This window comes from Topomyia yanbarensis, chromosome 3 (assembly GCF_030247195.1).
Source record: "Topomyia yanbarensis strain Yona2022 chromosome 3, ASM3024719v1, whole genome shotgun sequence".
In the NCBI taxonomy this organism is placed as follows: domain Eukaryota; kingdom Metazoa; phylum Arthropoda; class Insecta; order Diptera; family Culicidae; genus Topomyia; species Topomyia yanbarensis.
Window position 1 is genome coordinate 71356008 of NC_080672.1, and position 12165 is coordinate 71368172.

General features: G+C 39.2%; 1 protein-coding gene across 1 annotated transcript; it reads left to right on the forward strand.

The window, feature by feature from the left end:
• The first annotated feature begins 7807 nt into the window (after positions 1-7807).
• Positions 7808-10937, forward strand: LOC131690551 (leucine-zipper-like transcriptional regulator 1 homolog). Its single transcript, XM_058976416.1, has 6 exons — positions 7808-8575; positions 8637-8800; positions 8858-9334; positions 9403-9560; positions 9614-10134; positions 10194-10937. Exons 1-6 carry the CDS (start codon positions 7997-7999, stop codon positions 10617-10619), a joined length of 2325 nt encoding a protein of 774 aa, XP_058832399.1. The 5' UTR covers positions 7808-7996; the 3' UTR covers positions 10620-10937.
• Positions 10938-12165: the final 1228 nt, after the last annotated feature.

Consider the following 12165-nt stretch of genomic DNA (forward strand, 5'->3'; position numbering starts at 1 on the left):
CCGCTATGGAGATATACCAGGAGGGTGCCACTCCTGTCATCCGCTATGGAGATATACGGACTTTGACAGTAGTCAACATATGATGGGCCCAGCTGAATCTAGGCCCACGTCGCCCGTGCAATAGCATTGGGTTGTTTTGATTTTAACGAAGGCAGATGTTGGATGAGACAAAATGGCTGCCTAGCAGAGGGCTGTATTAAATACAAAATCATTTAAAAAATAAAAAGCATGCGGCAACCCTGGTAGGTGAATGTCACATGAAAGAGAAGAACGACACGCAGCCGTGGTTGATTGAGTGCGTTCACAACTCATTCATCAACCGAGGGATACTTTAAATTTGCTTTAAGACGCCATAAGCTGCTATAAAAATAGAGAGTTCGATCGTGAACCGACAAATGGGCCTAAATAAAAAATTTACACAAACAGAGATTTGAATAATATCGTAAAGAGGAGTAAAAATACTTCATAATAAATATAAAAACTCATTTATAAATGTTTCACACTTCATGAAAATCAATAAAAAACAAAACGGTGGATCCGACTTTCAACTGTAAACAAACCGCCAGGCGGGTTACGCCTCTGCATTTCTATGGTAGTGTATATACGGGCGAAATTTACAGCAAAGTCCGTAAACAAAATCGCCCTAAACAAAAACCAAATCTCGACAAACATATGATTACGGCTTAAAAGCCAACTATCAAAATTCTCTTTGAAAGGAAATTCCGGTCAAACCGTTACTGGCCAAGCACAGTTCACAGCAGTTTATAAAAGAGAAAACTTTTCTCTTTTGTTTAGTACCAACATCTGTGGTTGGCGAGTAACGGTTTGTCCGGAATTTCCCTTCAAAGAGAATTATGACAATTGGCTTTTAAACCATAGTCATATGTTTGTCGAGAAATGCTTGTTACGCCCAGGGGGAATAACAAATCTTCCCCTCCGGCGAGCACGGCGAAAACCTCATTTGATTTTTGTTTTCTGGCGACACTGCAGGGCGAAATTGAAAGTCGTCAAAACAAGAGGGCGACTCGAAAATGGCCTAATCAACATTTCAATGCAACACTCGGCGAAATATTTTTTTTCAATTTTATCAACGAAATCGTTATTATATAAAACATTTTAGGGTTGTACGACTTTCCCCCGAAAACCATTCCCCAGAATGTGTAATAAGGGCAGGAACGTTCGTTCAACGCTCAATGTTCCGATTGACCCGTGGATGGCAATTTATGTAGCAGATGAATCCATAAGGACATGACCTGTGATTAACTCGTATGCTCGGTTTATTCGAACATAGGAATTGACTCCTTCTTTTAAACATGAGCAACTCTTTGAATATGTATGTCAAATAGCCCTCGGCTGACCGGTTTTCTCAAACATAGGGGTTGATTCATTCTTTCCAGCACACTATGGAACAGCTGGAGCAAAAAGTTGGCTAAAATAGGATAAACATATTCGAACTATCATATTAAAGATTTTTTATAACATTCTTCGATGTTTGTTGCATCATGTACCATCGAAATTTCCCTCTACTCTCGAGGCCTAAAATTGAGGTGTTTTTGGGAATAATTTGCGAAAGATCTACTGAATGGATCTTGATTTTTTTTATTTTGAGGATACATGTTTCGGCTTTTCAATTTAACTTTTAACGACGAAAACAAATATCTCTGCGTCATTTGTGACATCGATGTTTAAATTACATGGGCCCCGCCTAAGTAAAGTTTCGACTAATAGGGTTTTCGTCTTCAAAGGTGAAATTCGAAAGCCGTTACCAAAAAAATGTTTCATTTCTTCTAAAAACTGTCCGTATGCAACAGATTTTATTCAATTGAAACTATGCAATCAATGAAGTAATATTAAGTTAGAAAACGTTGTTATTGACCTATGCTAAGTACTCTGTTGTTGAAAATATCGAGTTATTACTAGAATTTTCAAAAAATCGAAAAAAATTTCAATGGCTGAAAATGTGCTTAAATAGTTTAGAAAATATGTTGCCGAAGCGCCTCTTATGTATACCCCGAGCGTAACTTTAAAACTTTAAGCGCGATTTTTTTCGAAACCGCTTTTTAGCTGGTCGGAAATGTAAGTCAAACAATTCTTTTTGGATCGTTTTGAAATTGGCACAGTGTATTCAGGGGGAAGACCATTTGGCATAAAGTCATTTGGCATAACATCGTTTGGCATAAAGTCATTTGGCATAAAGCCACTTGGCATAACCATAGCGCGATTCAAGTGGTCTTTTGGCATAAAGCCATTTGACATAAACGTCATTTAGCATAATCGATTAAAACAAAATTGTAGATTGCCATTTGGCATAAGGACCATTTCGCATAATGCCCATTTGGCATAAAGCCATTTGGCATAATAGACATTAAACATAATTTCCCAGGTCTATTTGATTTACATGTAACCAAAATAATAGGATACAAAATCGGTAACTTTCTGGTATGCAGTTTACCATTGCACGATATGGACTACAGTCGTGATTCACTGGTTGGTCAATTTTTAACTGGACCGCTTTTTATTTGGACCTCCGCTAGTTGGATCTGAATGTCAAAATCTCATGTCAAATTCACTTTGCCAATCAAACTGACATTAATTAGAGATTTGACAAGATGCATTTTCGGTCCAACTAGCGAATCAAAATCGTTAGTTGGACGACTGTACACAAATTGCCTGAATTTTCCGGAAATACAAGAAAACTACAGTAAACACTGAACTTGTCCTAAAAGACCTGCTAGGCAGCCAACTGCGCTTTAGCTTTCCACATTCTATTGAAAATTTGTTTGAATTTTATTCATTTTAAATGCAACTATGAATTTCTAAGAGTTTACATTATTCTGAATATTGTCAATTCTTCGAAAGTTTTTGATTTCGATAATAACTTAAAGCGTCTGAGATTTTGCCTTCTTTTACATATATGTAGTAAATTTCTTTTAACTTTTAATTTTATTGCTTTGAGCTTTTTTCTTCTTGTGACTATTACCTAGTCGAGATTTTTCCCTCTTTTCAATTTAGACTGCAAACAAAAGTAAACGTCAGAAGAACAAACATTCGCAAAGCAAGATACTATATATCTCGAATTAGATTTCATATTGTATAAAAAGTAGTTGGGTTAAAAAAATGTAGCAATCCAAATATTCGTAAATGGAATGGTTAATACAATGGTTCTTCTTCGCTCGTTCCCTCTAATTGATTTGACATGAGATCTGTAGTTTTAAAATAGCCTATCATTAGCAGATTACAATTACCGATTTTTTGTTGCATGACATTTCATAAATATTTTAACTTTCATGCAAGATGACCAACATAGTTCTAAATGCAAATATTCTCAATGCACAAATTCCATACTTACTTTAGTTTGCTATGTAATCAATCTGACACAGAAATATTCTTCGTCTCACTGAAGTTGATTCCTTCTTTCAAACATGAGCTGTTCTTGGAATCGTACTTTCAGTGAATCAAAACGCTATAAACATTTGAACGGGTATTTTCATACTTTATGCCACATGGCTCTTATGCCAAACGACTTTTATGCCAAAAGACCATTATGCCAAACGACCGCAATAGCATTCAATATCCTGTATATTTTATGCCAAACGATCATTGTGCCAAATGGCTATTATGCCAAATGGCCTACTATCATTTTTTTCTTATGCCAAACGGGCATTATGCCAAACGACTTTATGCCAAACGACGTTATGCCGAATGATTTATGCCAAACAGGTTAGCCCCGTATTCAGAATTGCTATCTCCAGCGACGTACGTAGGATTTTATATTTTTATCACATAGTTGTTTTAAATTTGCGTCGATTTTAATGACTTTCAGCGCTTTTTCATTAACAAGTGCACCATTTCACAAAATCCTACGTCGCTTGCCATTGTACCAAGAAATCGAAAAAAAAAAACAATTTTAGTTTTTAGCTCGAGGCAGCAAAGCGATAGAGATTTGAGATGTCCTATTAGGTATTTAACCTATTGGAGCTCTTTTTATGTTTCTAGATCTTCAGGTAATATTACATGTCTTTGCAACTCAAATGTATTATAGAGTTTTGGGATATTTCCGCGGCGCGATGCCGCAAATATCGAAAATCGACGGTTGTTGAATATTTAACAAACAATAGGGTTGGTGCTGCAATAGCCGCGGTGTACTACTAGTTGCAGTAGTAGGCTAAACGCTTGATTAAAATGCCAACCGTCGCTAATTATTTTTTGCTTTGTAGTTCGCACTAAACTCGCAAGGCAACACAAGTTTTACCATAGAAATTTGCTCAAAAAACAACTGAAATAGTGAGTTTTCCTTGATTTTTGAGCTCCTTTGCAGCTATAGTGGACCAAATGTACCTAGAGTTGCAAGCGGTTATAAATGCAAAAAATGGTTTAAAACCAATTATAATATTTTTTCTATCAAATAGGAATCGAAAGCTTTCATTTAACATATAATCATCACCCGTAGATCTTTCCATATTTTTAATGCGTTTAAATTTAAGCACAATGCGTAAATATTAAAAAAAATACTGTGGATAGCAAACTTATAACAAGTATTTAAGTACACATTATCTAAATGTAACGAATTGTTTATTGAAAAAATAGAAGAAAAAATTTCGGTAAAATAATTTTCTGGGTTTTGGGACTTTCTGCGGAACAGTTTTCTGGGTTATGGTTCTTTCTGGGTGAAAGTTTTCTGGGCTTTGGTACTTTCTGGGAATCAGTTTTCTGGGAATTAGTACTTTCTGGTATATGTGTTTCTGGGGAAAAAGCTTCGGTATTTTTTCTTCTGGGGAATGGTTTTCGGGGGAATGTTATACAATCACATTTTAGATATGCTTTTGAAAACTAGTATTTTTTTAAAGTGTTTCAATACATTTGAAAGCGCAGTATGCAAACACTGTTAAAATACGATTTAATTTTCTGAAGCGAATTTTCAAATCTATTTTTCTCGATTCGATATCATTGCGACTTCGGCCCTTTGGTCATTTCATGATCGAGTTGAAAGCTTTCTATTTTATATGAGATCTATTGGCGATTCTACGTTGAAACCGCTCGCAGGTAGCGCTGGAAGCAAAGTGTTGCTGATTTGAATCTGTCATAGTGCATATATTTTCTGTAAACATTGGTAAAAAAATAACTTTTAAACACCAAATCACCGATCAATTTGTTGATGAAAATGAAGGAAAACCATAATTTTATAAGATGATGAGTAAACATCCTACGAAAAGGGAGTAAAACATAGTTTTTTTTCTAATATTATACGCAGAGCTATATGTAAATAAAATATATAGCAAATAAAACTAAATTTCATACTCGTTTCATTCATATTTTGGCAGTGGTAAGCTTTTTCCGAAAAGAAAATGAAGTTTTTGTTGTAAGCTACGACTCACTTGCGGGTGAAAAAAAGCAAACTGTATCACTTTGCCAGTTCATAAGCTGAATCATAGGTGTCGCATGACTAATTTTGGCTTTGCCTCAAATCTTCAATTGCAGATGCTAAAAGCAATTTGATATCCTCGACGAGTACCTTTCAGTTGGCTTCCTTCAGAGACCGGTGGAGCTCTGTACAAGTGAAGATATTCATCTGGAAGGGGGCTTCATAGATTGGGCGTGAATGTTAATCTCCTGGCTGCGAAAGGATAAATTTGGCCCACTTTGCCCACGACGCATACAATGCTTTGTAATGGCAATACTGTAGTATGCAATCATACAATTCTTCCGTTGTAGGAGCACCAGCGCGATCCTTTTTACCTGGTTTTAGCAAGTTTTTGTTCACCAATCGCCATATGGTGCTCGATGTGATTGACGTTGAAAACTTGAAAATATGAACTTGGATGTGTTTTCCTCGCCAGCTGGTTAGAACCTTAGAGCTGTCTCGTAAATCCTCAATCGAATACAACTTCTTCCTTTTTTTATGGCGAAGAACAATAAACTTGTTGATATCGTTGTAATCCAGTTTCTCCTTTGTGGACCAAAACCACTTCACGAGAAACAAGAGAAAATGATTTCTCACATAAGCACAGCAGTAGTTCTATTTTTTTTTTTTGGGTCTCGGTTATGCGGAAAAGGCACATTGCACTGGCTTCGCAACCAATTCGAAAGAACAGCTCATGATATAAAGAAAGATAATAAGGATAGTTTTAATTATTGAAACCAAATATAAATATTATAATTTGTATTTGGTATCTTCTAGAATATAAGAAATTTAGCACTCACATTTTAAGTACATAATATTTGAAAATCAATTAGCAAAAATTGTTTTATAATTGCTCTAGATAGTTAGTATACCTTCAAAGTTGCTAAAATCTTGTTTGATCTTCGGAACAATTCCCTAAATTTTACACGTAACCTTGAAATTAGTAATACTTCTCTGATATTTATGAGACATGCCGTCCATAAAGCATGCTGAAATTTTTAGTCAGACTTTCCTAATTTTATAAGCTTTTCTCGAAGTACTTCATTGAAGTTTTCAGGAAATTTACTTAAAGTTCGTGGTAATTTCTTTGTAGTTTGTAAGAATTTTGTAAAACTTTTCAGAAATCCTTAAAAGGATTTCTTAATTCTTGGAGATTCATGAGCTTTCCAGAGATTACCACTAGACGAATATTGCAACTTTTCTGTGTCGATTTCGAGTGATTAGTTAAGCATAAATCGAGAATAAGAAATTTTAATTTATATTTATCGCTCTACATCATATACTTACCCATGCCCGAGCTCCGCTCTGAAAGATCGTAAACCTATTTACCCGATCCGGGGCCGTTGATGATCCGCTGTTCCTTAAATAAATAGGCTGTTAGCCTATTTATTTCAGCATAAGAAGCAGAAGAAAGTTGAGTGCTCCCGTTCCGCCGATGAATCGCTGCTCCTGAAAACGAGGTCTGCATAATAAGGTAATCCCGTCCCGAACAGAAATTCTGCCCCAACACCTTCTATATAATTTGCAGAGATAGAAAGCATATATTCTTCGTCAAAGTTATTTTTATTTAAAGAAATAACATTTAATTAGAACACTGTCGTGATTCGCTGGTTGGGCCACACCTCTGTCCAACTAACGAATTTGATTTGTTAGTTGGACCGACTGACAGATGTCAAAAACTCTCCAAAGGAAACGTTAGTAGTGTAATGGCATCTATTCGCATCTCTAATAATTATCAGATTGATTGTCAAAGTAAATTTGACTTAAGATTTTGACATTGAGATGCTTTTTAGTTGGACAATGGTCCAACTAGCGGAGGTCCAACTAAAAAGCGGTCCAGTTAAAAAGTGTCCAACTAGCGAATCATGACTGTATTCATTAATTTAAAAAATTACTTTTCGATATGTTTTGATAGATGAAAATAAACATCATCAGCGCACTCTCATGCCATCTGACCAGGGATGCCAGGTGATATTTTGAAAAATCTGTGCACGGCCCGTTTAAAAAGCTGTGTCTATCTGTGTTGCTCAAAACGTGCAAATTTGGCTAAAACAAGATGTGGTGACCTTTTTTTTGGTTTTTGCGAGAGACAAAAATTAAGCGCTAGGTCAAAAATTGAGAAATCTGTGCTAATCTGTGCATTGTAGAAAAAGCTGTGGAAATCTGTGCATTGTAGAAGAAAGCTGTAGAAATCTGTGCATTAAAACAGAAAACTGTGCAAACCTGCGATCTGTGCAGCATATTGAAAATCTGTGAAAAGCAGATAAATCTGTGAACCTGGCATCCCTGCATCTGACCGTCGGAATTCGGCGTTAGATCGCGAATAATCTTTTGTATGCGTCGTTTCCATTTTCCAACACTGAGTGACGCTGCAATCGCTGAGAATGCTTTCATGCGATGCACAAAGGTAAACAAAAACCTAATCAAAACTCTGAAATAGTGGTGACGTTTTGGTGAAAATTACAAAGAAAACTGTGATTTTCACCTTTTTCTTTATTCTTTTCTCGTCAAAAATGTCCGAAACGGTATATTGAATACCGATAAATAAGTATCAACTTGTGTCCATCTCGGAATTCAAGTGAAACCTCTAAAACAATGACCAGTGCAAATCGCTTCACATCGCCCACGCCTTCGGCCGGGCTTATAACACCGAGTACGAGTGGAACTACGACAGCTCCGACCGGACCGATTCCTAGCGCTGCCAACAAGTGGAAGCGAATGCTTGAATGTGATGAGTTTGTCGGGGCTAGACGATCGAAACACACGGTGGTCGCCTACAAAGACGCAATCTACGTGTTCGGAGGAGATAATGGCAAAAACATGCTCAATGATTTGATTCGCTTCGGAGTGAAGGACAAGTCCTGGGGTAGGGCATTTTCGACGGGAACTCCTCCAGCACCCCGGTACCATCATTCGGCGGTCGTGCACGGTACGTCGATGTTTGTGTTCGGCGGCTACACCGGTGATATCCATTCGAACTCCAATTTGACAAATAAAAATGACCTATTTGAGTATAACTTCCAAAATGGTCAGTGGACCGAGTGGAAATTTGTCGGAAGGACACCGGTACCCCGAAGTGCTCATGGAGCGGCCGTTTTTGAGAATAAGTTGTGGATTTATGCCGGGTACGATGGAAATGCTCGTTTGAACGATATGTGGACGATCAGGTTAACGGTAATGGCATTGTGACGGGAAGCAGTTGGAAAGTTGGTTGACGTTTAATTTTATTTTTCAGGGAGAAACCCACCAATGGGAAGAGGTGCAGCAAAAAGGTGATCGTCCGCCAACGTGTTGCAATTTCCCGGTAGCCGTTGCAAGGGGCTGTATGTACGTGTTCTCTGGACAGAGCGGGCTTCAAATTACCAACACCTTGTTTCAGTTCAACTTTAAAGATAATACGTAAGTTTTGTAGTAGCAAGTTAAATATTTTAATGTTTCAATGGTCATAATTTACAGTTGGCGTCGCATTTCAAATGAGCATATTCTTCGGGGAGCTCCACCTCCTCCAGCACGTCGCTATGGTCACACTATGGTTCATCACGATCGATTCCTGTACGTGTTTGGAGGGGCAGCCGACTCCACGCTGCCTAACGATTTGCATTGCTACGATCTGGATTCGCAGGTCTGGTCCACGGTGATTCCGGCACCGGAGTCTCAGGTTCCAAGTGGACGCCTATTCCACGCTGCTGCTGTTATCGGAGACGCCATGTACATCTTTGGGGGAACCATCGACAACAACGTTCGCAGTGGAGATATGTACCGTTTTCAGTTTTCCAGCTATCCAAAGTGCACCCTTCAGGATGATTTCGGGAAGTTTCTTCAAAATCGACAATTCTGCGATGTGCAGTTTGTGGTCGGGACGGATGAGGTGAAAGTACCGGCTCACATTGCTATGATCGTTGCTCGTTCACAGTTTTTGCGGTCCAAAATTTTGTAGGTTCAATAGAGTTTTACACGTTTATCGATAACCGTTAAATCGCAAAAAAAATTATCATTTGTAGATCCGCACGCGATGCCCGAAATATTCATTTTGAGAAGCTTTTCGGTACGACAGAGGTTCCTTTCGCTGATCGCCCGTTACTGGAGGTACAGCTGCCAAGCGCCCAACCGGAAGCATTCGAAATGGTTCTCAACTACATCTATACCGATCGCATTGACTGTAGGTTTCCTGCCATCCTTTTGGGAATTACAAATTTTCACATATATTTCCAGTTAAGGATCCTTTCTGCAACAAAATCGTCCTGCTGATGATGGACGTTTACCAGCTTGCTGTTCAGTTCTACATTCCTCGATTGGAGCAGCTGTGCGTGCAGTATCTGGAGTTCAAAATTTCCAAAACGAATGTTCTGGACGCGTTGTACAACGCCGATCGGATGAATCTGAAGCTCATAAAAGACCACTGCCTTGGTTTCATAACCAAGGAGGACCACTTTTACGACATTGTCATGTCGACGGAATTCGCTGCTCTGGAAAAACCACTGATAGTGGAAATCATCCGCAAGCGTTTAAATCCGAGCAAGCACTCGACCGACATGAAGTACGACAAAACGATCGGCACATCGCTGGAAAATGATATGGCAGTGTTTCTAAAGTCAGGTGGAAAAGAATTTTGTGACATCAATCTAGTGCTTGAGGGAAAAGTGATTCCGTCGCACAAGTCAATTCTGGCGGCCCGTTGTACCTATTTCCAGGCCATGTTTCGGTCTTTCATGCCAGCAGATAATACGGTGAATGTATGTTAATAGGTCCTATTATTCCAAGATGATTCCATTGATTGATTTTTCCTTTTCAGATCCAAATCGGTGATATCTCTCCCTCACAGGAGGCATTCAGCTCCCTGCTGCGCTACATCTACTACGGTGACACTAAAATGCCCCCGGAGGACTCGCTCTATCTTTTTCAAGCCCCTTGCTTCTACGGATTCACCAACAATCGGCTTCAAGCATTTTGCAAACACAACCTAGAGAACAACATCACCTACGATAATGTGCTGCAAATCTTGGAAGCATCGGATAAGATGAATGTTCCGGACATCAAGAACTACGCGTTGCGCATGGTGGTGCACAACTTTTCCCAGGTGGCACGGCTACCTAAGATGCAGGAACTCACCCTAGAGTTGCTGCTCGATGTCATTATGGCCGTTGCCGACACCAAGGGAGACGGGAGTAAGCGAATCAGTCACGATTCTACGTTCATAAGTTTGTACAGTGACATTTGAAGGATAGCATTTCTGCAGCCGGTTCTGAGCATTCTACTCGCTTGGTTGAAGAACAATGGTGACTTGCCGTGAGCGGAGGATGATTAGAAATATTTCCGGTATTTCCATAGGGACGAGGCTAATAGGAATAATTTCTTTCTTCTACAGTCACACATTATTCTATAATGAATCTTGCTGATAAATTGTACCTAAATGTGATATTATTTGAAACAACATATTAGATAATTCCTAAATTTACACGTTGATGTTTGATCCAGAAACAAAATTTTGAGCTTGTTGAAATTGTAAAATATTATTTTATATTTAAATTGTAAAAACATATTTCGTTAGGCATTAGTATTGTTTAATTTTATAGCTTTACTAAATTCTCTCTAACCTAATCAATTAATTGTATTTATGTGCATTAAACATAAACATAATATTCCATTTAACATTTGCTTATTTATTTGCTCGATCTTGCAAGTCTTCTTCTATGTTCACCTCAGTCAGTTAGTCATTTAGTCTTCCGGCATTCGCACTGCATGCGCAGCCAACAGCTGAACTCATTGTTCAAGAACATTTTGCATGCTCTATTTTGCTCGTCGTATGATGACTCCAATTGTTTTTTGGTGGTCCTCAACCATAAAATGCCCGAAGTACTCCGGCTCGAAACTTCTCATTAGCCTCCCAGTCCTTAGCCCACTGGCCCCTCTGCATACGCGGAGCCCGTTGGCTTCCCTGTGTACGTTGAGTCAGCACGCTATTTAAAGCTCGCTACGTAAGCGGTCGCCAACGTTGGAACCTGTCGAGACGTTAACCGATGCGGATGCCGAAACTTGACTCGCATCCCTTCGCAGCCACCCTCGCAGTATTTTAATCGACGTGAAACTACTTGTTGATGTTGCTAACTTCGTGCTCGTTTCTCGCATACGACCGTCGCCGCGCTTGAATCCGTCGAGGCGTAAACCGATCTGGAGGAGCCATAAGATCTGGCTCGCTTTTCTTCCCAACCACACTCATAGAGTTTGTAGCAGACTTGAACCACTCGCCCATATCTTACTAGTTGGCGTTGCCAGCTTGCTGTTCTATTCGCCACTTTCTCTGAAGTTTCAACAGTATTAGCGTCACTACGCTGCTGACGGTATTCCATACGCCCTCGTCGCGACACATCTCTGCCACAATATTCTCTACATAAGGCGAAGGGTGTTTCCTCGACGTTTATGCACTCCGGACAAAAGAGTGTCACAGCGTGTCCGAAACTATGTAGGTAATGTTTAAAACAACCATGACCTGGCAGGAACTGCGTCAGATAGAAGGTCACTTCACCATGCCTTCTATTTACCCAGGTCAAGAGAACCGGTATGAGTCTGTGAGTCCACCTTCCTTTTTTCCAACGAGTCTCAATCAGGCTGCCATTTGACCATCGAGTCAGCTCTCATTGTTTTCCGTATTCCCCTGGTCCCCTTTCGCTTCCATTATCTTCCACTTTCGTTATCTTCCACTAGGACGATGCCGATAGGGATCATTCCAGCGATAACGCAGACTGTCTCTGATGAGATAGTCCTGT

Coding starts and splice junctions, on each gene's coding strand:
- LOC131690551 (XM_058976416.1), top strand. CDS start 7,997: ATGACCAGTGCAAATCGCTTCACATCGCCCACGCCTTCGGCCGGGCTT. Junction 8,576..8,636: donor TGTGGACGATCAGGTTAACG/GTAATGGCATTG, acceptor TTTATTTTTCAG/GGAGAAACCCACCAATGGGA. Junction 9,561..9,613: donor CTATACCGATCGCATTGACT/GTAGGTTTCCTG, acceptor ATATATTTCCAG/TTAAGGATCCTTTCTGCAAC.